Source organism: Macaca thibetana, chromosome 3 (assembly GCF_024542745.1).
Source record: "Macaca thibetana thibetana isolate TM-01 chromosome 3, ASM2454274v1, whole genome shotgun sequence".
In the NCBI taxonomy this organism is placed as follows: Eukaryota; Metazoa; Chordata; class Mammalia; order Primates; family Cercopithecidae; genus Macaca; species Macaca thibetana.
Window position 1 is genome coordinate 95,610,876 of NC_065580.1, and position 27,504 is coordinate 95,638,379.

The window sequence follows — 27,504 nt, forward strand, 5'->3', positions numbered from 1 at the left end:
GATGCATTGGTGATGGTTAGCTTTATTAGAGGGCATGGGTATAGAATATTGGGACAAGATTACAACTGAACTAGACAGGAGTGAGCACTTGGAGTTGGATATAGCAAAGTTGGAAACCGCTTTCCTTTGGCCTCTGCTTTTGGGGAGGTGAGTGTATTTTCATTTGTATGAAAATTGTTGCTTTTTTTTTTTTTTTTTTTTTTTTTTTAAGACAGAGTCTCACTCTGTCACCCAGGCTGCAGTGCAGTGGCACAATCTTGGCTCACTACAACCTCCGCCTCCTGGGTTCAAGTGATTCTCCTGTCTCAGCCTCCTGACCTCGTGATCCACCCACCTTGGCCTCCCAAAGTGCTACGATTACAAGAGTGAGCCACCGCGCCCAGCTGCATTTTCTTACATTGAAGCAACAGTTCTCCAACTTTGCTGCATGTTGGAATTATCTGAGGTATCTTGTTAAAATGAAGATTCTGTTTCAGTAAATCTGGGTGGAGGCTGAGATGTGGTATTCACCATTTCCTAGGTGATGCTGATGCTGCTGGCCCAGGTACCATGTATCGAATAGAAAAGCATGTTATTGTTGCAGCTGTTGTTTAGAGTGACAGTCCACTGGCACTCAAGACTATCATCCTTACAATACCCTCTCTACATTTTGCTAGTTTCCCACATTTGGAACACCCCATTTCCCAGCCTTCCTAGCAGCCAGGGTGCAAATGTGCCCTAAGTTCTGCCAATCATCCCCATCTATACTAGACTTTGATTTGACTGTGAGTAGCCTGAGAACATGAGCTTCATGAGGGGCATCCAAACTGCCAATAAGGTGGCAGCAGAGGTGTCCAGTTAAAGAGGCACTTCCTCCCTGATGAGGCCAGTCCTGGGAGTGAGTTGGTCACTATTCCTGGATGCCAAACAATGAGTCTATTTCTCTAGGCATCCCACAGTTTTGTGAGCTAATATAATATCCTCCCATAATCTTGTTCTTTTCTTTTTTTTTTTTCCTGAGACAGAGTTTCACTCTTGTTGCCCAGACTGGAGAGCAATGGTTAGTTTAAGAAGAACAGGATTGGCCAGGCGCAGTGGCTCACATCTGTAATCTCAGCACTTTGGGAGGCCGAGGCAGGTGGATCACTTGAGGTCAGGAGTTCGAGAGCAGTCTGATCAACATGGAGAAAACCTGTCTCTACTAAAAATACAAAATTAGCCGGGTATGGTGGCGCACACCTGTAATCCCAGCTAGGCTGGGAGGCTGAGGCAGGAGAATTACTTGAACCCAGAAGGGGGAGGTTGCAGTGAGCTGAGATCACGCCACTGCACTCCAGCCTGGGCAACAAGAGTGAAACTCCATCTCAAAAAAATAAATAAATAAATAAATAAAAAATTAAGAGATATGCCAGGTATAACTGGCGTTCTGAGTGGAACAAGTATTCTCTCTCTCCCTGCACATTCAGTAAGAGATCATGCACCAATCTCATTTCGAAGTAGATTGCCCTTAAGAAACAAGTCTTTGGCTTTCTTTTTACACACAGGAATTCTGTATGAATACTTCTAATTCTTACAAAGCATTGTGCATTTTTTAATATTTAAATTTTGGGAGGGCAGTAGCTGTAAATTCCATACAGAGCTATCTCCCCAGTCTCCAGAACAATGCTTCCTATACTTAAATTACAGAGCAGATAAATGAATAAACAGATTGCATAAATAAAATGAACAGATGAAAAGAAGTTGGGGTATTGGAGTCAATAAATCTGGACTCAAATCCCTATTTAACAACTTTATAATTGTCTGACCCAAGGAAAGGTGCTGAATCTCTCGGGTCTGTTTATTCACTGTAAAACAAGGATGGCAGCATCTGCTTCACAAAGAGATTGCAGTTCCATGAGAGCATGGGCTTCAACACGTTTGCTGAGTGAATGAATGAACGTGAGGGCCTCACTATCTATGTGTGTTGATGTCTGAATCTTTCTAATTGGCCTGTGACTTTTTATTTGTCTGCTTTTTATTGCTTTTCTAAGGCTTTGACAAGGTCACCGGCGGCACATGTCCCTGTTGTTAATGTTTCTCTCTCTTGCTGTGGTTTGTCTTCCTTAATTTATTTCTTTTACCTGCTTTAGAACAAAGAATTAGTTAACTAAAGTGTTCATGAGCCAGATAATCAGGATTGTTAGATAAAGCAGGGGGAAGCAGGCTCTGTGCCAAGTGTAGGATAGACTCTGCTCTGAGTAAATGTCTTAATCCTTAGGAAATATTTAATATGACATTTGCTATTCAGATTTTTTTTTTTGCTTTCTCTTGAATTTTAATATGTTTTGAATAGAGTTGCTGAGTGACTTTAAGATTTATAGACTATTATTGAAAGGTTTTAACACTCGAAAACAACGTCCAGCAGATTCTAGTGATTATCAAAAAGAATGACAAATTACAAATCAAAAGTTCCAAAAACCAAGAGCATCTATACAAATTAGGCCAGGTCTTTGCTCAAAAATATTTAACATTTAATTGTTTTTCTCTCTTTCTATCTCAGGAACATTCCCATTTAGTTTTAGGTAAGATATGATAAGTGAAGGAATTAAATGAATCAAAATTTCTGATCACAATATTTTAACATCACTAAGGACAGCAAAAACCATTCAGTTATTATTATTTCACAATTAGAAATTAGTCTTTCATTCTGTGTCTTTTCATAAATAGTAAAAGAAATAACTTGGAAGACAGATTTAAGCAAACAAAGGACTCAAAATAGAAAAAAAGAAAAATGGATAATAAAGACACTTTCTGTGAATGGCAGAAAGTTTATTTACCTTGGCCAGGTTTCTCCACCAAATCCGTAATGCTGATGTCCTTTGCCCATGACACGAGGAGGCTCACACTTTGGCCTGTGGTCCTCGGGGAGTGAAATCGGTATTATCCCACCATACTCTCTTTCAGCGCCCCAAGGAAGTCTACATTGTTGAAGTGACTCCCTTAATTCCTGATACCTGTGGAGAAAGACAGACTTTAAACAGCCTCAGCAACAAAACAGATGCACAAAACTGCATAACGGATTGCATAAAATTCCTACCACTTCATAAGAATTTTTAGATTAAATCTTCAGAACACAGAATTCTCAGTGTCAGGTAGATTATGATACTGGTTATTTAGGCATCATGGGACTGCTCAAAGAACGAGGTTAAATTTCGGAGGACTTACAGATTATCCTTTTTTTGGTCATCAGTTGTAGTGTGCTTATCTTTTATTTTTTAAATTTTATTTATTTATTTATTTTTGAGTAGGGTCTCACTCTGTTGCCCAGGCTGGAGTGCAGTGGCATGATCTTGGCTCACTGCAGCCTCTGCCTCCTGGGTTCAAGCAATTCTCCCACCTCAGCCTCCCGAGTAGCTGGGATTACAGGGGTGTACTACCATACCCAGGTAATTTTTGCATTTTTAGTGGAGATGGGGTCTCATCACATTGGCCAGGTTGGTCTCGAACTCCTGACCTCAGGTGATCCACCTGCCTCGGCCTCCCAAAGTGCTTGAGATTATAGGTGTGAGCCACTGCGTCTGCCCATGTGTTTATTTTTAAAAACAGCTTTATTGAGGTTGAATTAACTTGCCACACAATTCATCCATTTAAAGTGTACAATTCAGGCCAGGTGCAGTGGCTCATACCTATAATCCCAGCACTTGGGAGGCTGAGGCAGGAGGACTGCTCGAGCTCAGGAGTTCAAGACCACTCTGGGCAACATAGCAAGACCCTGTCACTATTTTATAAATTTATAATTAATTTAAAAATAAAGTGTATAATTCAATGGCCTTAAAGTTTATTCACAGATAGGTGCGAGCATCCCCACAGTCAACTTTACAACATTTTCATCATCTCAAGAATACCCTGTATTCCTAAGCCATTATTCCTTATACTCCCCACCCTCAGTCTATCCCTCATTTCCTGTAAATAGAATAATATAACACATGGCCTTTTGTGATGGGCTTCTTTGACTTGGGATAATGATATTTTCAAGGTTCATCCATTTTGTAGTATGTGTCCATACTTCATTCCATTTATTTATTTATTTATTTTTTAAGATGGAGTTTCACTCTTGTTGCCCAGGCTGGAGTGCAATGGCGTGATCTTGGCTCACTGCAGCCTCCACCTCACGGGTTCAAGTGATTCTCCTGCCTCAGCTTCCCGAGTGCCTGGGATTATAGCTGCCCGCCACCACGCCTGGCTAATTTTTTATATTTTTAGTAGAGACATGGTTTCACCATGTTGGCCAGATTGGTCTTGAACTCCTGACCTCAGGTGATCCCCCCCGCCTTGGCCTCCCAAAGTGTTAGGATTACAGGCGTGAGCCACAGCACCCAGCCCTTCATTCCTTTTAATGGCTATGTAATATTTTACCATATAGATATATCATGTTTTGTTTCACCATTTATCAGTTGATGGACATTTGGGTTATTTTCACCTTTTACTCTTGTGAATAATACTGCTATGAATATTCCTGTTCAAATTTTGGTTTGAATATCTGTTTTTAATTCTTTGGGGAACTAAATTAGAAGTAGATCATATGGTAATTCTGTTTAATTTGTTGAGGAACTGCCAAACTGTTTTCTACAGTAGCTGCTCCATTTTACATTCCTACCAACATTGTATGAGGATTCCAATATCTCCACATCTTTGCCAACACTTGTTATTTTCTGTTAAAATTTAAAAGAATTATTGCCATTCTAGTGGATGTGAAGTGGTATCTAATTGTAGTTTTGATTTGCATTTCCCCAATGACTAATGATATCGAGCATTTTTTTCCATGTTCCTATTGGCAATATCTTTATTGGAGAAATATCTATTCAGATCCTTTGCATTTTTTGTTATTTGTCTTATTTTTGAGTTTTAAGAGTTCTTTATATATCCTACTTACAAGTCCCTTGTCAGGTATAATAGGCAAATATTTTCTCCTATTCTGTGCATTTTCTTTTTACTTACTTGATAGTGTCCTTTGAAGCAAAAAAGTTTTTTAATTTTGATGAAGTTCACTTGATCTGTTTTTCCTTTTATTGCTTATGCTTTTGATGTCGTATCTGAGAACACAGTTGCAAATCCAAGGCCATGAAGATTTATTGCTATGTTTTCTTCTAAGTATTTTACAGTTTAGCCCTTACGCTTAGGTCTTTGATTCAGGATGAGTTAATTTTGGATACAATACGAGATAAGGGATCTCATGCATCTATTCTTTTGCATGTGAATATCCAGTTGTCCTAGCTCTATTTGTTGAAAATCCTTCTTCCTCATTAAATGGTCTTGGCTACAGATTATTTTTGGATTTTCAAAAACGGAGAGTATTGCAAAGGAATATTTCTAATCTTCTAAAGGAGCTACTTGCTCATAAGTTTTATCTAGGGCTACTACAACAATGGTTCTCAAACAGTGGTCCCTAGACTAGTAGCATAAGCATCTCCTAAGAGCTTCTTAGAAATGCAAATTCTCAGGCTCCATCTCAGAACCTAAGAATCAGAATCTCTGGGGATGGGGTGCAGTAATGTTTTAAGAAGCCCTCCAGGTGATTCTTGTGCTTGCTAAAGTTTTAGAAGCACTATTCTATTCAACAGTTACCTTGTATGGTAATCATGTCTCACCCTGTATGGTCTCACCTTGTATGGTAATCAAGTCCCACCCATTACAACAGTACTATGCAGTGGACTGGAGATATGGGAGTTTCCTAAATTGGTTGGTAGGGCTTATCTAATCTTGAAACTGGTAGCTCAGATGGTTCTCTCTGCTTTTTCTTTTTTTTTTTTTTTTTTTGAGACGGAGTCTCGCTCTGTCATCCAGGCGGGAGTGCAGTGGCCGGATCTCAGCTCACTGCAAGCTCCGCCTCCCGGGTTTATGCCATTCTCCTGCCTCAGCCTCCGGAGTAGCTGGGACTACAGGCGCCCACCACCGCGCCTGGCTAGTTTTTTTGTACTTTTTAGTAGAGACGGGGTTTCACCGTGTTAGCCAGGATGGTCTCGATCTCCTGACCTCATGATCCGCCCATCTCGGCCTCGCAAAGTGCTGGGATTACAGGCTTGAGCCACCGTGCCCGGCCTGCTTTTTGTTAACAAAGGAGTGAAGGGCAGGGATTCTATTGGCTCACTGTTGTAACCAGGCTTTACCCCAGTGCCTGGCACACAGGAAGTACCCAATGAATACTACTGAATAAATAAGTAAGGCCAAAGAGGTGGATTTGTTTCCTGTACTGCTTTCTGTGAGAGAGGAATGAAATCTGGTTAGGAACACAGCCTCACAAAATCACCTGCAAAGTATCTGGCAAAAGTTCTGCTTCCTAATTAGGAAGGATTTAATGACTTTCAGTTTCCAGTAATGGCGGCCTAGGTTATTTGGACCAAACTTCCCACTGAAAACAACTAAAAGTACTGGGAGGGGGAAAAAAAATCTTAAAAGCAACTAACTTTTTGACAAGACAGAAAGGGATGAGTGCTACATAGAGGGTAAATAGGAACCCAGTGAAGTAAGCAAGCAGGGAAGTCACTTCTGCCCTTAGGGCAGGGCCAATCCTGGCAAATTTACATTTTTGCTTTAAGGTGAGGGATATGGAAATCAGCCAAGTGAGGAAACTAAAGGAGACCATCTACACAAAAAGCTGGGACCTTAAAATGCTTACCCTCTCGTGTTCAAGGTGAGTCAGAAGTTAACCAGTTTCCCTGTGGCCCCAGTTTGCATCTACCCTAAACTTAAGCTTGGATTTAAGTGGTCCTGGATTGGTATTATGGTATATACCTATAAGGCACTTTGCAGGACAAACAGGAATCCTTTCAGGAGGAAGGATTCTTGGGGGAATCACAAGATGTGTTCTAAAGGATGAGTAGGAGTTATCTAGAGGAAAGAGAGGAAATACTGGGGCGTGCAAGGGAATAGCAGGTAGCAAGGCCTAGAGTTTAATAGACTGGAAAATTCTTGACAGTGTTGGCTTTAGTCTAGAATCTCTCTTAGGGAAGAATTACTTTTGTTTGGTAAAATATTCTGCTAAGCCACTTGGTGTAGACACAGACTCTGAAAGTATGGGTATTGGTAGGAGCTCAAGCAAGCTCAGACTGATTAAACTGCTCTGCAGTGGGAGAAACGTGTTTGTTTGCTCTTGAAAGAGGGAGAGGAGAGGAAAGGGGAGTAAGGGAAGAGGGAGATGAGAGGAGCCACCAGGATGGTGAGGCTACTGGGGACTGCACTGGTTGGAAACCCAGGGAGAAACCCTTGGTGACAGCTGGTTAAAGACCTTTTAAGAATGTGGAAGTTATGGCTCTAAGGTGTTTTGGTTACATGTAGCATGGCATGGTGTGACTCTCCCTCCTGATCCCCAACAATTCAGTGAAGTTTACCAGGCTCACAAATGCTCTGCATGGACAAGGTCTTTAGAGAAAAATGAGGGATGATTGAGTTTCACATCTGGGCCAGAGAAAAATGAGGGATGATTGAGTTTCACATCTGGGCCAGTGTGTTCTTTTAAGTGCAACCAGGAACCCAAAGTCAGAAGTGACCATGAGACTTTCAAATGCTATCCCTATCCTTATCCTGGGAACTTGGATAAATCTGGAGGTATTCTACAAGGCATGAGTAAAGATTTGAGTAGAACTTACCCAGATCTTAGGGGTTGAGAAAATATAGTTGAATTTTGAACTATATTAGAAGAGTTGATATAGAATTCCAGAACTTGGGGCATGTAGAGAAGGGCCATGGTGAGAGGTGGAGCATGAGAGGAAAACAAGGACAGTATCCTATCCTTCAAAATCCTCTGGATTATACCGTGAGAACAGTGGCAGCCACTCAGAAACATGGAGGAGAGGAAGGGGGGTGGGGTGAAGGGTTGGGGAGGAGGGTGAGAGGAGGAAGGGGGAAGAAAGAGGGAGAAAAAGGGAAGGAGAGAAAGGGAGAGAGAGTGAGAAAGAGAAGGGGAGATAGGTAGATAGGGAGAGAGAAGGGGAGAGCCAGGGAGAGAGAGAGAGAGGGAAGGAGAAAGAGGTATGACCTGTGGAGCAACTTTTTTCTCTTTACCAGTACAGTGCTTGGCTTAACATAACCCCCCTCTCCTCCACCTGGAATAATTGTTGAATAGAATGAAGAAGCAACACTCAGGACTGTCTTGTAAGTGGAATGTATTATCCTGTGAAGTCACTAGATTGAGGGTTGGCAAAGCATGGCCCATGAGCCAAATCCAACTCCCTGCCTGTTTTTGTAAATAAAAGTCTATTGGAATACAGCCATGACCATTCATTTATGAACTATCTACAGTCTATGGCTGCTTTTGCCTCACAATGGCAGAGTTGAATAGTTGGACACAGACGGTAAAGCCTAGCATCTGGCTCTTTACAGAAAAAGTTTGCTAACCCCGCACTAGCTAGGCAAGGAGAGTCCTGGGCCCACTGATTTGGGGTGCTGTAGAAGGGATGCTGGCATTCAGCTCTCAGACCTCTACGTCCTCTCTAGCTGTCTGACAACGATCAAGAGACACGGTTTCGGGGACGTGACAAGTTAAAAATATTTAAATGCATTTGATTAATGACAACCTAAGCTTTAATATCTAAGTTTGTAAAAGTTACATTCAAAACCTAAATGAGTCAATTTCTCAACATCTGACCCCCGTATATTACATTGTCCCCGGAAGATGAGCTGGTAGAAAATGCTAATCAATCATTTGGACTGGCATCCACCTAAAGCTGGAAAGTTGCAGGAAATCATTTAAAATAAAAGACAATGCATAAATAAGTCATATTTCCCTCTTACTTTAAGGTATCACGTCTCCCTCCCCTTAGCCTTAATACTCACAGAATTGTAGAGAAGGAACCAAATTAAAATAAAAATTGACATTTTAGGATGTAATAATTTTAGGATTTCATTATAGGCTCCCATTTGTTTCTGGATTCACTTCGTTGCTTTCTGATTCTTAAACATTTTTAAAAAATGATAGTTATCTGCCAACTAAAAATGAGGGTTATGTTTTAATAATTTTAATGAAATTTTAAACCTTTCTTTTTTCCTCTCTGTCTCCGCTTCCCTTTTTCTCTACCTCTTTTCCTCCCCCTCTCTCTCACTGTCTCTCACCTCTTTCTCCCTCTCTCTCTCCCTCTCTCTCCCTTTCTGCTAGCCCGGTAGTTCTCAATGTAAATAAAATACATCTCTATAACAAAGAGAATAATTATCAAATTATTGGTGCTACCATCTCTAGCAATAGAAAATTGTTTACTTGTTTTTGAAAAGGTACATTCCCTATAGATGAACCAATATTTCATTTTAAAGTCACTGTACAAGATTTTGTGCATCAAGTCCCAAATTCAGTAATTTAGCCAGTAATTACTGGGAGGCATGATTAAAGAAAAGCTTGAAATAAACATAACCCTCATTTTTAGTTGGCAGATAACTATTATTTAAAAAAATGTTTTAAGAGTCAGAAAACAGCAAAGTGAATCCAGAAACAAAATGGGAACTGATAATCAAATTCTATAATGAAATTCTATTATATAATGAAATCCTAAGCAGTTCTCAAGGCACTTCCTTAATGGATATGTTTGCCCTGTGAGCTAAGAGAACTTGCTAGAAGTAAGGAGAAGTCAGCTGAATGAAAAAGGGGATAGGAATCTTGATGATTTTGAGTAGCTGTTCCTGCCACACTTAAATTTTCAACAGAAGAAATGAGAACAAAAAACCACCTGTTTATATACTTAATATTTTTAATGGAGATAAGCAAGTTTATATAAAATAGTGGCTAGCATAATTGTTCTAAAAAATCCACTTGAATAAAGTCATTAAAGTGTAACAACTAACTTACTCTTGGTCATCAGGTAAGCCAGAACCGTAGTCCTGGTTTTCTTACATTTTCAGTGCTGCTAGCGCAGTAGTTCTCAATGTAAGCTGAAAAACTTAAAAATGCAGATTCCCTTGCCCCACCTCAGACCTGGGGAGTCAGCATGTCCACAGAGGAAGCCTGGGAATCTGTCTTTCTAGGAAGTTCCTCAGGTGATTTTGAAGTACCCTGTCTGCAGACCAGTCCTGGGTAACAGGGCAGCTAGACTGCGTCACCTATTTTTGTCTTGTTTTATTTTGTTTTGATTTTTGAGACAGGGTCTCGCTCTGTTGCCCAGTCGGGAGTGCTGTGGTGTGATCTTGGCATACTACAACCTCTGCCTCTAAGCTCAAGTGATCCTCCCACCTCAGCCTCCCAAGTAGCTGGGACCACAGGTGTGAGCCCCCACACCTGGCTAATTTTTGTATTCACCTCACCTATCGTGAAAAGAAAAAAAAAGTAGGCTGATGTGAGGAAATTGTTTTGCGTCACTGCTAAAACTGCCAAGTGAGGGCCATGATGGCTGCATCTAAGCTGTAGGTACAGCCTACATGATCTAAGTTGTACCTGGATACATCACGGTATTTACAAAGAGTGTCCCTTTAAGTATATCCATGTTTAGAAAATTAAGCTGCTGAGTGCAGACGTATGCTAGGGCTCACATTCATCCTTACCATTATGAAGGTAATCCTGAAAAACCAGGGGCTTTCTGTTTTGTATTGTTTTATTTTGCTGTTGAGATACCTTGTGATTCAAATTGGGAGCCACAGACCCTGCACCTGGTCTGGAGAAGTGAGCCTCAGCAATGATAGAACAGACGGGCCACTGGTATCCTGCGAACACCGCCCAGAGCCGCTCCATCACTAACACTGAGAGAAGAGACTCTTTTGTAAGCTGTCTGGTGGCTTTTTAAGAGGGGGTTAAGAGGAGGGGTTCTGAGAACACATGATCATCCTGGTTTTCTCAGTCTGGGGATTGTGAAAGGAAATAATTCACGTGAAATAAAAGGGAAAGCAAATTGTAGTTATTAGTAGCCAGACACATGGTTGTACCTAGATAGAGCTTCAAATAATACCTTTTTGTAGTTTATAGTTGACCATATATCGTGTTGAATTTTATAGTCAGTTAACAAAAAATGTGCTTCTCTTAAATTTCATGCCAGTTAAAGGGTTTTGGAGTCGATCACTAACCAACTACAGGACCTTTTAGGTAGAGGGGATCAACATTTCAGTGAGAAGCCTTTGACAGTGCTTTTTGGTGGTGCATTCAGACATGGCAGCCCTAAATTCTTGGATTCCTTTAGGCCAAATATAAAACCTCACATTGCTGTTTTTGAGCCAGGGACAACTGCCCATTCCCAGATCACACACAATCCACTAAGAATTTCATTTGACTCAAGTGAAGCTCTGCCTAATGTGATAGCCCTTGGAGCTGAACGGGAATTAAGGGCTGAAAACCACTCTTGTGAATCAGGTCAACGGTAGAGGGAGTAGGGGCAGCCAGGACTGACCCAGAAGTGACAAGAGCTCCTCTTCCCCCAATATAAGAATATTTCTTTTCATTAAGTGAAAATAGCAATTGATTTAAAAAATGTTGAATATGATCTTTACATTTAAAAAAATTGGAGAGGACACATATTAAGATGTTAACACAGTAGTTATTATCTCTGGATAAAGGAAGTACAGAGGGTTTCTTTCCTGTGCCTCATTTTCATAATTTTTCTGTTGGAAACAGAAAGAATTTGTTTTCCTTACAGATTTCTATGATTTCTACATTATGAGGAATGTGTGTTAGTTTTATAATTATGGAAAAATCATTCTTTTTCTTTATTAATATAAACAGCATGTTTGTAAACTGGAGAAGACCTGTGGAAGTCTGATCGAGATGGTGAAAGGCTAAGTGCAAGAAGAAAAAGGAGCTGAATCTGTGAGAATCAGTGTTTAGTCTGGCAAACAGAACTCTCAGAGGGGCCAAGAGAATCTTCAGATTTTGAAGGGCTGCTAGCATGGGACGATGAATTACTGTTTGCATAGCTTCAGAGGGAAGAACCAGAATCAGCAGGCAGAAATTACAAGGGAAAAAATTGTTCTCATTAGAAAGAAAATGATCTAACAATCAGGAGCATTCAAAAGTGAAATGGACTGCCTGGTGTGGAAGTGCTGTCCTTTTTGGAAGTGTTTAAACTGAGGTTGGGTGACTGCCTGTCTGGTTTCCTAAAGAATTCTTAAATGATTGGGAGGCTGAGGTGGATGGATCACGAGGTCAGCAGATCGAGACCATCCTGGCCAACATGGTGAAATCCCGTTTCTACTAAAAATACAAAAAAATTAGCTGGGCGTGGTGGTGTGCGCCTGTAGTCCCAGCTACTCGGGAGGCTGAGGCAGGAGAATTGCTTGAACCCAGGAGGCGGAGGTTGCAGTGAGCCGAGATTGTGCCACTGCACTCCAGCCTGGTGACAGAGCGAGACTCCGTCTAAAAAAAAAAAAAAAAAAAAGAAAAGAACTCCACAAAACAAGCAGACAACCAGTCATTTTTTCATTGTCCAGGTGTTTTGAGGTGTTTTTTTCTTTTCCTTTCCTTAAAATGATTCAAGTAAATACAATAGAGGAAATGCTGACACTAAGATCTTGGCAAACTCCTTGTGTGTATCTGTTATTTCATATGTAAAATGCAGATAACAGTAGTACTTATCTCATAGGGTTGTCATGAGGATTAAACGAATTACTACATACAAAGCATTTGGTAGAGTGCTGACACATAGTAATCATTAGATATGTTAGGTGCAATATTTTTCATTGTAATTTTTTTTAAAAACTTTTTTTCTAGGTTCAGGGGTACATATGCAGGTTTGTTATACGGGTAAATTGCACGTTGCAGTGGTTGGGTGTACAAATTATTTTGTCACCCAGGTGATAAGCACAGTACCCAAGAGGTAGTTTTCTGGTCCTCGCCTTCCTCCCTCTCTCTACCCTCAAGTAGGCCTTGGTGTCTGTGGTTCCCTTCTTTGTCTCCATGTGTACTCAATGTTTAGCTCCCACTTATAAGTGAGAATAGGTGATATTTGGTTTTCTGTTTCTGTGTTAGTTTGCTTTAGAATAACGGCCTCCAGCTCCATCCATGTTGCTGCAAAGGACATGATCTCGTTTTTTATGGCTGCATAGTATTCCATGGTGTATATGTACCACATTTTCTTTATCCAGTCAACCATTGATGGGCATTTAGGCTGATTCCATATCTTTGCTATTGTGAATAGTGCTGCGATGAACATACCTGTGTCTTTATGGTAGAACAACTTATATTCCTTTGATAGAACAACGTATAAGAACAACTTAGAATCCAATAACGGGATTGCTGGGTCAAATGGTAACTCTGTTTTGAGTTCTTGGAGAAATCACCAAACTGCTTTTCATAAATTAAATCATAATGTGTAATTAATGTGCTACAGGGAATTTGGTGAAGCAAAAATTTACACAACTATAAGCAGCAAATTCTAGACAGTAGAAGGGCATGTTAGGGAACCAATACAGTACTCTTTATAATAGTCTTTGATTACCACATATTAATTTCCCAATGAAGGAACGGGCCATTCTACGATTTTAGAATGTAGTGGATGAATATGATGTCTGGCTTTTATAGTACACAGCCACTTACTTCTCGAGTTCCTTACAGACACTTGACGGTTCAGTTAATTGCCACGTTTTGCCTTCCCTGTGATATGATAAGCAGAAGAGCCCCAGCCCGGTGCAGTGGTCACGCCTGTAATCCCAGCACTTTGGGCGGCCGAGGTGGGTGGATCATTTGAGGTCAGGAGTTTGAGACCAGCCTGGCCAACATAGTGAAACCCTGTCTCTACTAGAAATGCAAAAAAATTAGCTGGGCATGGTGGAGCACATGCCTGTAATCCCAGATACGCTGGAAGGTGAGGCAGGAGAATCACTTCAACCTGGGAGGCGGAGGTCCGGGTGAGTCGAGATCACACCACTGCACTCCAGCCTGAGTGACAAGAGTGAGACTCCGTCTTAAAATCAAACAAACAAAAAACAGAAGAGCCCCAGAACAATACATGTTTTTCATCACATAATAAAATACACTAATACATTAAAACTGCTTTTTCTTTTTTGCTTTTTCTAGTTTTTGTTTTACCTGTCCTCTGAGGCAGTTGGGCGAGTAGTCGTTTGGAGGGGGGTGTGCAATTCATTAGAGTAAAAGGTGTTGGACAGTATGTCAGCTCCTTCAAGCTCCCTGCAACAGTAGGGCCTGCCGTGAATGACCTCCATGCTTCTTGGCTAAAAAGGCACAACCTGGAAAAGTAAAGGAGGGGACATTTGGCTTGTCCACTCAAGGCAGGCAGAAAACACATTTTACACTGTTAAATTGTTCAACCTGACGCTGCACAGAAATCACAGGCTTCCCTCTGCACTGAAAGCGGTCAAATCAGTAATAAAGACCTAAATAAGTTCTATGGAAATGAATTTCAACTGAAACAAATCCACAAAGTGGAAGGTGCCTCCAAGTAGTCACCACAATGACCATCCAGTAGGTTCGTACCAGTCCGCTTTGTGGCTATCAACTGAAATTTAATTCCTGCCTCAAATTTAACTATAACTATTCAAGAAAACTCAGTTGACTTTTAGCCTGTGGTCTTTCCGAAAATTAGAGACTCTTCATTCAAGAGAATAAGAGCTGTCCTAAAGGCTTCGGGGATTCCGGACAAGAATCCGTTTGCAGATGGTGGAGTCAAGGGTGCAGCACGAACGGGACCCTAAAAGGGATTCCAGGTTTCCACTGCGTCGGGGAGAATCCCACCTCTCCCTCGGACTTGGGGGAAGGCCAGGAGGCGGCGTAGCTGGGACCAAGGGTGCCGGGGGCCGAGGCCGAGCCTCGCGGGCTGTCATCGCCCTGCGAGCGGTGCCTCGGGGGTCTGGACACACCTGGGACATGAGTCTGGGGGCGCTGCGGGACCGCGCCTCCCCTCTGCTCCCTGCAGCTGGCGGCCTTCGCGGGCCGAGGAATTTTGAGGTCGTCCGCACCTGCGGCCCGGTGGAGCTGGCAGGCAGGGGCGGGGGCGGGAGAAGGACGGCGGGCAGGCCGGGGTAGGGTGGGGCTGGGGGGCGCTTGTGACGGTAGCCGTGACCGCGGCACTAAGTGATGCGTCCTTGAGGGGCTGGGGGCTGCCGGGTGGCGGGCGGGGCGCGGTAGGCGGCTCTTAGAGACCTCGGAGGCAGCCAGCCCAGCGATGCGGCACTGGCAAGAACGCGAAGAGGTACTGAGAGTGAAGACAGCGAGAGGCGCGGTGTCGGAGGTGAGAGGGTCTCTTCCGCCTTGCGGCCGCTGGCCCCGCCTCCCGGTCCCTTGCCCCGCCCCTCTCGGCTCGCCGCCCTGCCTCCTGTAGGACACCGCCTGGCCCCACCCGCGCCTCGCCCCCAGGCGCCCTCTAGCGGCAGCGGCGATGGCTATATCAGTTTCTTTTTCCAGGGCTTCCAGGTCTGAAGCTGTCTCCCGGCGGCCACGGAGTGTTCTCATGTGGACTGGGCGGAGGAAGAACTCCGGTCCAGTGGAGTCCCTGGTGAGGTCGGAGCATGCGACCTGTCCTCCCTCCCCAGGTCACCTCGCAGGATTGAGGACAGTGCGGCCAGATAGAGGGTGGAGTCTGCAGGATTTTGAAACTGCAGCCCCTGGCATGGCGCCCTAACAGAGCCTCTGCTCCTTGCCTGGTGGGTGCGGACGTGGCAAAGTCCTTTACTTGCCTCGTCCCCAGACCCTAGCCCCACCTTGATTATCTCAGTTTTCCCCAAAAGATACAAATGTGAGCCACGTCTCTGCACCTACAGGGTCATGACTTCCTGTGATGGCTGAGAACAGGGATGTCACCCCCCTCCCCACTTGTCCCCCACACCCCATCAAGGAATGGGATGTGGGGAGGATAGGCTCTATGTATGATATGTGTGATATGGTAAGGCTTTGTGTCCCTACCCAAATCTCATCTTGAATTGTAATCCCCATAATCCCCGCATGTCAAAGGAGAGACCAGGTGGAAGTAATTGGATCATGGGGGCAGCTTCCCCCATGTTGTTCTCGCAATAGTGAGTGAATTCTCACGAGATCTGATGGTTTTATAAGGTGCTCTTTCCCCTTCTCTTAGCACTTCTCCTTTCTGCCGCCTTGTGAAGAAGGTGACTGCTTCTCCTTGGCCTTCTGCCATGATTGTAAGTTTCCTGAGGCCTCCCCAGTCACGTGAGATTGTGAGTCAACTAAACCTCTTTCCTTTATAAATTACCCAGTCTTGGGCAGTTCTTTATAGCATTGTGAGAAAAAACTAATACAATGTGGGAGGCTAGAACTGAGCCTGCAAGAACCAGAAGGTGAGGGTGAGAATGACAACCTCTGAGAAGAAGGGTGTTGAAACTGTGTGCCAAAGAGTTAAAGAAAACAGTCATAGAAATTCTTGAGTTTACAGGATGGCAGATAAAATAAACAAATTGCTGAAATGCTGAAATGCCTGGGCTTGTAGGTTAATAAAACTGGCTGAAATCCATTGGAACCTATAAGGCCATCTAGAGTCTGCACAGACCCAGCTTGCTGACCTTACAGCTGAATTTCTATGGCATGTTTCATACTAACTCCTCACTGAATTTGCAGGTGGAACCCTTAGGTAGCATGAAGAGACAGGAGCACATGCCCAAGGACTTCCCAGACTTCCTCTTTCCTTCCACCACGCACCTGCTAATCCCGGAATCCACACTCAAAACCATTTCTAATAATTGCCCTAACGCCAGCACAGGGAGACAGATTTGAGCTGGACTTCCTATTTCTTTGTTGGTTGACATGCAATAACAGTTTTTATTTTATCAAAAACCCAGTGTTACAGTATTGACTTCCAGTGCCTCGGGCAGCCAGCCTCCTTTGCTTGGTAACAGTACGATGGTGCCTTTCCCATTATCTGCCTACTTTACAACTTTTTACTAACCAACCAGTGAGCATTCATTTTGTGCTGTGCTTTCTATGTGAGTGTTACCTGGAGTGGGGGAAGAAAGGTGTATTGAAGTAGGCACAGTGGTAATTTTGTAGTCTTGGTTTATTTCTTAGTTCCCGCATCTCTGCCAACCTTCCAATAGTTACTGCCCACTAAGCCTGGAGGAGTAGATCTTGCTGGAGACAGTTGTGCATTAGGTGAAATTGGCTTTTATCTTTGACATCTTTATTTCCCCTCCAATTTCTGGTAGTTCATTGTAAGCTTTTGCCCCTTTTCTGCTCCTGTGTGTTCAGGATCTCCCATTAAATTCCTTGTCTCCCCAGCCCACTTCATGTCCCCAGTCTTCCAGTACTTTCCATACTTCACCCTTTTCTCATCCTCAGCCTTAGTCCTATTTTCCTGTGGCTTGATTCTTCCTGGGAGGAGTAACTGAGCATGATAGATTTAATCAGAGGCATATGATGAAGATGCATCATTAGCCATGTATGTACATGGATGGTGGTGACACCAGAGAAGGTATGTCAACTCCAGGTTAAATGATCAGGATATGTGGTGATAGCCTCCAGGTTCTAGGGGTTTTGAAATTTTATTTTAGGTCAAATAAGTGTAAAAGGAAGAAAAATGTAATTATTTTTATCCTTATCATTTTTCAAATAAAATTTACAGGCAAGAAAAATTCATTGTCCAGATCATTGTGAAACAATTGTTTTCTTTGAAAATGCTTCTCCATCTGAAATTCTCAGGGATATCAGGATTAGGTCTATTTGTTTGACCAACACTCTTTACTCTTAACTTTTGTGATTTAACTCATTCCATCTCAGCCAGCAGGTGATGTGGATGTGACCTCAACAACACACAGTAGCCTCCTACCCAGGGATGCTCAAGTGACTGACTTCTTAGGTATAACATGGCCAGAGGGTCAGTAACCTCAGATTGCCTTCTTTTGACTTCTCACATGTCAATCTTGTCACCACCTCAGTTTGCTAGTAGTCCTTCAGGCTGGGAAGATGAAATTTGGTAATGAAAATAATATATGCTTAGAATACTGTGGGTCGACGACAGTTCCAAGTCACAGTTAGACATTTCACCTTCAGGTAAAGAATAAGTAGGAGGTAGATAATAACAGAAAGCATGACTTACAGTCTATAAACTTTCCTTCAAATCTGTTATAGAGACCAGTAAAATGAATGAAGAGACTAGTAAAATGATTTTTTTTTTTTTGAAACAGAGTTTCCGTCGCCCAGGCTGGAGTGCAGTGGTATGATCTCGGCTCACTGCCACCTCTGCCTCCCTGGTTCAAGCACTTCTCCTGCCTCAGCCTCCCAAGTAGTTGGGATTGCGGGCACTCGCCACCACGCCTGGCTAATTTTCTGTATTTTTAGTAGAGATGGGTTTTTGCCACGGATGGGTTTTTGCCACGTTGGCTAGGCTGGTCTCAGACTCCTGATCTTAGGTGATCCATCCGCCTCGGCCTCCCAAAGTGCTGGGATTACAGGCGTGAGTCGTGCACCCAGCCCAGTGAATATTTTTTAAGTGAAAAAAAAAATTTGGAGTCTGGTGCCTTGCTTAGAAGATGTGTTGGAAAGTGTCTCAGTAATGTTAAACTATGCATCTTTAAAAACTGAAGAACTTAAAACTTTGTTGATTTCAGTATATGTATCTTCTTAGTAGGATGACAATTAGAAGTATGTATATTCTGCTGGCTTTAAATTACAAATGAGGGTGACACTTTAATACTTTTTTGTATTAAATAATTTAACCTAAGTTCAGTACTTTAAATTCTTCTCAAAACATATTATCTTTCTTTCATTGTTGTTTATTATAAAAATGCAATCAGCTTTTTTTGTGGGTGTCATTTCAATTTTTTTCTTGAATAGAGTTATTTGTAAAGAGCATTGTAATCTCAACAGTCTTTATGGTTGTAGTCGTGCCAACTATGATCGATTAAATAGGCCTAGAAATATAATGTGCAGCACAAGGATTATAATTCAAAATATTGTGTTGCATACTAAAATTTTTCTAAGAATGTAAATTTTAGATGTTCTCCCCCTCCAATAAAAAATTTACTATGTGAAAAACAATAATAATATTATTATTATTTTTGGCTTGAGTAGCTAAGGAACGAGGTGGTCATTTAGTAGTGAACACTGAAGTGACGTTGATGCACACATTTATAAAATGTGCTATTTAGTAAACAGTTACCAGTTACCTAGAATGCATCAGGGGTTGTCCTAGCACCTACAGTCTATGGGGACATGGAGCCGTGGACAGTTGTAATCAGTGAGGTAAGTGCTTGACTGGGGCCAGCACTCTTGCTGTAGCGGTCCACAGTCTCCTAACCAAGATTCTTGTGCTTCTGATTTCATCCCCTTGGAAATGTCTGAAAAGAAATGTAAGATTCTTCCATTTAGAAACATGATCGTCGAAACCCTTTAGCAAGGTGACCTGGCCATGTGCCCTTGGTTACATGCAGTTGTTTGTCCTTGTGACCTCCATGGCATCTTTCCATTTATCTTTCTTTGCATCTTCCTACATGGATATTCTAACATTTTGTCCCATGAATTTGAGTTCCTTCTGGGTAGCATTTTTCTTTCTAATCTTAAACCTCTGCTCAGAAGACTCAGTGATCAGTCTCTCTTCCTCTGTCATGATTCAACATCTTTGAACTGTGACCTATAAACACACGGCCCCATGCACTATCCCTACTGTCTAGTTGAGTGAAGTTATGTAGAATATGTATTCCACATTAGGTATTAAGTTCCACTACTTAAGTTTCTTCTTCACTTACCCACACACACAGATATGAATTAAACGTGTATTGGATAGAGAGGGTGGGCATGGCACTTCCAGATGCAACTAACAGGAAGACATGCTGTCCCCCGGGGGCTCCAGCTGATGAGGACAGTTCCAGAGCATCCTGCGGTGTCGCATTCTGCACTCAGGGCACCGTGACACCTAGTCAGGGAGGGAGGTTGTAGGGGCTTCCTTGGGTGTACCTGGCCCACCATATGTTTAGCTGTCTTACCAGAAAAATATTGACTCAATCATTCTCTATATGAAAAAGGTGCTCAGTTACCCTATACTCAGTCATTTGGGTATTATGAGGGCTTTCTTGGCAAGATTGAAGCTGTGTGTCTCTTCTTAGGGAATGAGAAAAAGAAACATTACAAATCCAAGTGCTGTGATTTCTCATCACGTTAAAATAATGAGGAGACCCTCTGCTGAAATGAGGAGTGTCCTCACGTGGCTTTTTTGTTTTGTTTTGAGACAGAGTCTCGCTCTGTCACCAGGCTGGAGTGCAGTGGTGCGATCTTGGCTCACTGCAGCCTCTGCCTCCCAGGTTCAAGCGATTCTCCTGCCTCAACCTCCTGAGTAGGTGGGACCACAGGCACGTGCCATCACGCCCAGCTAATTTTTGTATTTTTAGTAGAGACAGGGTTTCACCATGTTGGCCAGGATGGTCGCGATCTCTTGACCTCATGATCCGCCCGCCTTGGCCTCCCAAAGTGCTGGGATTACAGGCGAGAGCCACCACGCCCGGCCTCATGTGGCCCTTTAAAGCATCGGCCCAGGGTTCCTCGGGTCTCTGCTGGGTGAACGTGCTCTTCCCTTGGAGACTCCCCATCTTTGGAGCACACAGACGTTAATCCCAGAGCCGTGCTCTGTCCCCAGGTGACGACAACAGGAAGAAGGCCAACAACCCCAAACACTGCAGCTGCGTCATAGATCAGATCTTCACTGGTGGGCTGCAGTTGGACGTCACCTGCCAAGTCTGCCAGTAAGTGACAGGCCGTGTGCTTCGTGGCGTTGAAACCCTCCGGGGCTGTGCTGACATCTCCCAGTCTCTAGAGCTGCCAGTCTCCAGAACTGTGTGTGCTCTGAGAGGTCTTTAAGGAGGCTACAAGAGAAATGGTTAACAGACACCCTGAGAGCGAAGGTCATGGGGTAGAGGTGCCTCCTGTTGGGGAGATCCTGGGGCGGGTGTCCCGGTGGGATGTGAGACCTCTGTGTGGAGGTCTTGGTGTTGTCCACAGCCGGTAGTATGTTCTTGGAAGCTTCCCCCAACATTTCTCTTCTTTTAGTCCTTGACCAGGAAACAAACAAACAGAAAATAACCCCCTTCAAGAAGGGGTGGATCACGTATGGCAGATTATTTACATATGTGCTTTGAAGTGTGTTAGTTCTCATTATTTTATGGTTTCCTGTTCCATTTTCTCTATGTAGCGGCCCTAATTCTTTTGAGGTGTGGTCTTTGCTTACAACTCCAAGCATTGAGTGCAGGAACAATCTACTGTTTTGTTAGATTAGAGGAACCCTCTCAACCAACCTTAGTGCACGCTGCTGGGTTTTGTTTTATTTTTAGCCATGGGGTCTTACGTTGCCCAGGCTGGCCTTGAACCCCTGGGCTCAAGCAATCCTCTCACCTCAGCCTCCCAAGTAGCTGGGACTACAGGTGTGCGTCACGGTGCCTGGCTCTGTTCTTTACTGCAGTTGAAGTTTTAAAAACCCTGGACATGATCCACTAAAACGATTTCAGAACCCATAATGGATTGCCACCTGCAATCTGCATAAGACCAGTGAAAAACGGGAAAGGCCACTGCTGGCTGTGTCACGGATGCAATTTTCTGTAAGGAGCATAGACCGTTAGAGGCCTTGGCTCTAAGCATTAGGAACCGAGTTTGCTCTGAGCAGTTTAGACCTCCTTGCTGACCCTCAACTACTGAATTCCGTCAGCAGGAAATTGTCTCAGATTTAAATCTTGTATAAATATCGAGAGCAAATTTCCCAGTCTGTGAGTTTTTGTTTTTAGTGTTGTCAAATAAATCTCTAGCAAGGAACTGGCCTTGTGAAATGCAGCATTAAATGTCCAGCTGGAAAACGTGGCACATATACACCATGGAATACTATGCAGCCATAAAAAAGGATGAGTTTGTGTCCTTTGTAGGGACATGGATGCAGCTGGAAACCATCATTCTCAGCAAACTATCACAAGAACAGAAAACCGAATACCGCATGTTCTCACTCATAGGTGGGAATTGAACAATGAGATCACTTGGACACAGGAAGGGGAGCATCACACACCGGGTCCTATTGTGGGGAGGGGGTGGGGGGAGGGATAGCATTAGGAGATATACCTAATGTGAATGGTGAGTTAATGGGTGCAGCACACCAACAAGGCACATGTACACATATGTAACAAACCTGCATATTGTGCACATGTACCCTAGAACTTAAAGTATAAAAAAAAAAATGTCCAGCTGGGGGCTGGACGCAGTGGCTCACGCCTGTAATCCCAGCACTTTGGGAGGCCAAGGCAGGCCTATCACTTGAGGTCAGGAGTTCAAGACTAGCTTGGCCAACATGGTGAAACCCCGTCTTTACTAAAAATACAAAAAATTAGCCGGGCATGGTGGCGGGCACCTGTAATCCCAGCTACTCGGGAGGCTGAGGCAGAAGAATCACTTGTACCCACGAGGCGGAGGCTGCAGTGAGTCAAGATGGCACCACTGCACTCCAGCCTGGGTGATGGAGTGAGACTCTATCAAAAAAAAAAAAAAAAAAAAAAAGAAAGAAAAAAAGTCCAGCCTGGCTGGAGCACACTCTCTGTGAAGTGTGCAAGGAAGTCTCCAGTGTCACCTAGATCGCAGGCCCCAGGTTCCAGATGCAGCTGTAAAATAGACCGGTGGATTCAGAGCCTCTGATGGGGCCCATGAGTTTATCCTCTTCCAAAGCCCTTTAGTGACTATGATGGTCTCCAGGCTGGGAAGCCCTTGCTTGAGGAGCAGCCCTTGGCTTCAGGGTTCACACACATCCCTCCCCAGGGCCACCTTGGGAGCCAAGACAGGTCGGGTATGAGCACTGCTGCTCTTGATCCTAAGTCCCAAGTGTCCCTGAGACAAAGGGCACTATGGGGAAGGGGTGTGGGCGCAGCCTCCTCCCCAGGATGCCTCTGGAGCTGGAAGGGCATCAGTCCTCACAGGCATTGTTCCCTCTCTTTGCTTCCAGCAGTGTCTCCACTACCATAGACCCCTTCTGGGACATCAGCTTGGATCTGCCCAGCTGTTCCACCCCATTCTGGCCCCTGAGCCCAGGGAGCAAGGGCAGCATGGCGAACAAGGAAAGCCACGTGTCTGGGAATCACCACAATCATGGACTGCCTCGAAGGTGAGAAGCCTGCCTGCACCCACATGGAAGGGGCTCGTCTTCCTGGCGGGAAGGCTGTACTTGATCAGAACCAAAAGAGGGCTTTTCTTTTACATGCCCAGGACAGAGCCTGAGCAAAGATGCAGCACTAGCCTGGGTTGGCCAGTTTGTCTTCTGTTTTGGCCAGTTTTGCACAGTGCCGGATGTTGCTGTCAGCAGCTGATATTTCTGTTCCCCAGTTTTGCACAGTGCCGGATGTTGCTGTCAGCAGCTGATATTCCAACCTCCTCATGTAAATGAGTTGAGGGCCAAACTGGATGCTCCTTTAGCCTTTGTAGTAGACACCGACCCTGGAGTGTGAGCTGAGAAACGTCCAGCTCTCTCCCTGTGGTCCACAGCCTTCCCTACACGTGATTAAAACTTAGTTGTGATGTTCTGTGCTTAGGGCCATTTTTGAAATTGTTCATTTACTGCTTTATTTGGGATAAGTAATAAGATTTAGGAAGCTTTTTTTTTTTTTTTTTTTTTAATGTATTTAAGTAGCCGTAGCATACAATTGTAAAAGGAGCAGAAAACCTTCCTAAACTTTGTCTAGTGTTTTATAGTCCTTGTTTTATTTGCATTAATTAAAGGTAATACAGAAGAGTCCTTGTTGAGTGGAAGTATTCCTTAGAAGAGGTATAAGCTTTTGGTTTCTGTCTGGCTGCATAGTCAACAGGACCAAAGTTGCATGTTTATTTTATTTTTTGAGATAGGGTCTTGCTCTGTTGCACAGGCTGGAGTGCAGTGGCATGATCATAGCTCACTGCAGCCTCAATCTCTTGGGCTCACACCATCCTCTTGCCTCAGCCTCCCCAGTAGTTGGGACCACAGGTGTGTGCCACCATGCCCAGATAATTTTGTGATTAAAAAAGTTTTTCTTTGTTTTTGGTCGAGATAGAGTCTTGCCACATTGCTCAGGCTGGCCTTGAACTTCTGAGCTCAAGTGATCCTTTCAACATAGCCTCCCCAAATGCTGGTATTACAGGCATGAGCCACTGTGCCCTGCCAAAAGTTTGCATGTTTAGAATTTTGAAAGCATCAACTTTGTAACACTAAGTCCACATAATAAAATGGGGTATCACGTTCTAAATTCAGAAAACTAGTAAATAAACGATGGAAACCAAAACCTTCTTAAAGAAGGCCTTTGCAACTAAATTAAACTTCATCATAAATTCCAATAAAGTGAAAGTGTTGGCCAGGCACGGTGGCTCACTCCTGTAATCCCAGTGCTTTTGGAGGCCGAGGCAGGTGGATCACGAGGTCAGGAGTTCGAGACAAGCCTGGCCAACATGGCGAAACCCTGCTTCTACTAAAAATACAAAAAGTTAGCCAGGTGTGGTGGCAGGCACCTGTAATCCCAGCTACTCGGGAGGCTGAGGCAGGAGAATCACTTGAACCTGGGAGGTGGGGGTTGCAGTGAACCGAGACTGTGCCACTGCATGCCAGCCTGGGCAACAGAGTGAGACTCCGTCTCAAAAAAAAAAAAAAAAAAAAAAAGCATTCCTAAAACAGTAGGCCATGAAGGAGAAACCGCACTTCACAAACTACAATGTGTAGGAAGCCTGTGTTGTTAGGAGAGACCTGGCATGGTGCTGGCTCCTGGGAAGGTGGAGGAGAGGGAGAGCGCGCCCTTCCTCACTTTGTATTACAAGCAAAGGCTCCTTTTGAGTCTTGTGGAGAACAGATCCCAAAGCTAGCAAGGAAACAGGTGCCACTTTGCCCGGGGGTCTTTTCATCTTGCCCTAGGTGAGATGGCAGAATTTCCAAACCATAAACAAAGGCTTTCCATACCTGGCTGTGAAAAGATTGAGATTTTTGCTAGTGTTTCAGCTTTAAAATTTGATGTGTGCTTTGTTGAATCATCTGTTCCGTGGGTTTTGTTGGTGGCAGCTGCCACCTGTGCCAGATGCACTTCTAACATAGCCCTCCTACTTCTTGCCTCTGCACCGTCAGGAAATTACCTTTCCCAGACCTCTCGTCTCTCTACATTAAACTGCTCATGTTGAGATCATTATAGATTCACATACAGTTGTAAGAAGCAATCTGCTGCCCCTTGTCCTGGTTCCCTGATGGTGACATCCTGCGGTGCTGTGGTGTGGCGCCCTAGCCGGGATACAGAGATATTCATGCAGAAAGTACCCAGCATCTTCATCACCTCCTTCCTCACCACTCGCTCTGTAACCCCAGCCATTGGGGACTCCTTCTCCATTTCCATAAACCTGACATTTCCAGAATGTCATGTCAACTGAATCATACAACAGGGAGCCCTTTGGGTTGGCTTTTCTTGCTCATGATAACTCTCTGAGGATGCATCCAGGGTGCGGCTGCGGTCAGTAGTTTCTTCCTTTTCGCTGCTGACTTGTGTTCCATGGTACAGATGTTCCACAGTTTCTTTATTCATCCATGGGAAGAAATGAGGTTGTTTCCAGTTCTGTGATGATTATGAGTAACACCGTGGTACACATTTGTGGACAGTTTTTGTGTGAACATTAGTTTTCATTTTTCTGGCTCAAATTTGACTGCTGGGTCATGTGGTACTTAGAACATTATTATCATTTCCCCAGCTCTTTCCCTGAAACAAAACATTTATGATCAATATTCTCTAAAGAGATAGGCAGCAAAGGTGGAAACATTTCTCTTTTTTTCATTGTGAAATTGTAACCATTCATAGTTATATGTGGGTGTTTTTGGTAGGAAAAATCAACCTATTGAAAGAGATAAAATACCCCTTTCCTCACTTTTTCCTGTCTCTCACATCTCCCTTACCACTCCTATCTTTTTAAAACACCTTGTAGATTCACCAGACCAGAGTACTAGGGCAGCAGTGCCAAGATCAAGCACAGTGATTGCCATAACTACCAGGAGTCCACGGATCAGCTCAACATGAAGAAACTGCCCATCGTAGCCTGTTCCTATCTCAAAATAGTTGGTTTTCCAGAAAGCCAACTCTAGTGGCAGACTCGATTTTTAGCCCATAGTACAACTTGCAGCCTCTTGGTTTGGTTTGATGTGCAGAGTTTTTTTTTTTGTTTGTTGTTGTTGTTTTTTGAGACACAGTCTCACTCTTTCACCCATGCTGGAGTACAGTGGCGCGATCTGGCTCACTGCAACCTTTGCCTCCTGGGTTCAAGCGATTTTTCTGCCTCAGCCTCCTGAGTAGCTGGAATTGCAGACGTGCACCACCATGCCTGGCTAATTTTTGTTTTATTAGAGATGGGGTTTCGCCATGTTGGCCAGGCTGGTCTTGAACTCCTGACTTCCGGTGATCTGCCCGCCTCGGCCTCCCAAAGTGCTGGGATTACAGGCGTGAGCCACCACGCCTGGCCAACATTTTTTATAATTGCAGCAAGTCAGCAAGAACACAGAGGAAACAAGAGGGTGTGAGTGAATTGTCCTTCTCTCTGTGCTGTGGTAAACAAAAGCAGTGGTCTTACAGTGAAAGTAGGATGTGAGCTACTCTTCTAGGGGAGGGGAGTGGTTGTGAGGGAGTGGTTGTGACGTTTTTATTACTTCTACCCAAATTCCTCCAGCTACTCCCACCTCAGATTTTACGTTGTTCTTTTATTTTAGAACGAAGGCCCTCAGCATTCAGATCCAGTCCAGGAGTTGGCAAGCTCTTTGTCTAAAGGCCCAGACTGTGAAGATACCAGGCTCCACGGGCCACATGCGATCACACAATCTCTGTTGCATGTTCTTTGTTTCATTTTACAACTCTTTAAATGTGGAAAGCACCCATTCCTAGCTCACTGCCTGGAATGCGTGACTCCTGATCTAGGCAAAAGACTGTCTTCTGTCTGGTGAAAGAAACAAATTCTTTATTTATTCTGCTACGGGTCGTGGATCTTTGCTTGTCTATGCTTTGCTGGGTTTGCTGTGAAATTACTTTTTGTACCCTTGGTGTTATCACGGAACAATTCCATCATTTGAAGCCTTGACTGGAACCCTGTAAAAGAGGACTTGTATGGGTTATCATTGTTATGGAATCTGTAATTCTAGATGTAGCTAAAAGGCAATTCCATAAAATACAATGAGATACACAGACACATGTTATTGAAGGAAGCCCCTGAAGTCTCCAGTGACATTTCTGTTCTTCTTTCCTCTTCTCTGCCTTTTTCCTGTTTCTGCAGTGATTTGAACACTCAGCCAAGCTGTGACGGAAGATCGCCACATACATGTTCTTTCCCCTGGAGCTGGACATGGGCCCCTTCATGGCCTCCAGGTCTAGGTGGGGGTGTTGGCCTGTTCTGTGTCTGGAGGGGCTGTGGTCAGGACAGGAACCCCGCTTGGAGCTCCTGTGATAAGATAACTGTTGATATTAATATAAACCCCACCTTCCAAAAACCTATTTATCCTGATCTTAAGATAAGACACACTTTAATGAGTTGTTTTTGCCAGATATACTGATTTTGCTTTGAATGTTTCTCTAACAATTTTTGATCCACTTTCAAACTGGCAAAGTCAGGTGGGATCACAGCGAGAAGTCAGCACTTTAATTGGTGGAACAGGTGTTGAAGTACAGATAGACATCGTTGCTTTTGCA

General features: G+C 43.7%; 2 protein-coding genes across 5 annotated transcripts in view; one reads left to right on the forward strand and one right to left on the reverse strand.

Annotated features, from left to right (window-relative positions):
- Nucleotides 1-14,858, reverse strand: part of C3H7orf31 (chromosome 3 C7orf31 homolog) — a 46,020-nt gene extending 31,162 nt beyond the window's left edge. For 2 of the 3 annotated variants that reach the window (XM_050785441.1, XM_050785440.1), the window contains exons 1-3: nucleotides 14,737-14,857; nucleotides 13,949-14,106; nucleotides 2,796-2,972 (exon numbers count right to left, since the gene is read on the reverse strand). In XM_050785441.1, coding sequence (XP_050641398.1) covers nucleotides 2,796-2,972; nucleotides 13,949-14,082 — 311 coding nt within the window. In that variant the 5' untranslated portion in view covers nucleotides 14,083-14,106; nucleotides 14,737-14,857. Of the gene's footprint in view, nucleotides 1-2,795; nucleotides 2,973-13,948; nucleotides 14,107-14,736 lie in introns of all 3 variants that reach the window. The other variant, XM_050785439.1, reaches the window with a different exon arrangement.
- A 182-nt stretch (nucleotides 14,859-15,040) lies between these two features.
- Nucleotides 15,041-27,289, forward strand: LOC126951388 (uncharacterized). 2 transcript variants are annotated; one of them, XM_050785469.1, is made up of 5 exons: nucleotides 15,041-15,107; nucleotides 15,948-16,011; nucleotides 20,451-20,556; nucleotides 22,785-22,943; nucleotides 26,535-27,289. In XM_050785469.1, the coding sequence occupies exons 1-5, from the start codon at nucleotides 15,042-15,044 to the stop codon at nucleotides 26,704-26,706; spliced, it is 567 nt and encodes a 188-aa protein (XP_050641426.1). In that variant the 5' UTR covers nucleotide 15,041; the 3' UTR covers nucleotides 26,707-27,289. The 2 variants fall into 2 exon arrangements, with proteins under 2 accessions (XP_050641426.1, XP_050641427.1); XM_050785470.1 differs by having other exon boundaries at nucleotides 22,788-22,943.
- The last annotated feature ends 215 nt before the right edge of the window (nucleotides 27,290-27,504 follow it).

Bases quoted from the DNA above. Each gene is read 5' to 3' on its own strand.
- LOC126951388 (XM_050785469.1), top strand. From the start codon at position 15,042: ATGCGGCACTGGCAAGAACGCGAAGAGGTACTGAGAGTGAAGACAGCG. The intron at 16,012-20,450 runs GTAAGTTTCCTG...CTCTGTCCCCAG, and splicing joins CTTGGCCTTCTGCCATGATT to GTGACGACAACAGGAAGAAG. The intron at 20,557-22,784 runs GTAAGTGACAGG...CTTTGCTTCCAG, and splicing joins GTCACCTGCCAAGTCTGCCA to CAGTGTCTCCACTACCATAG.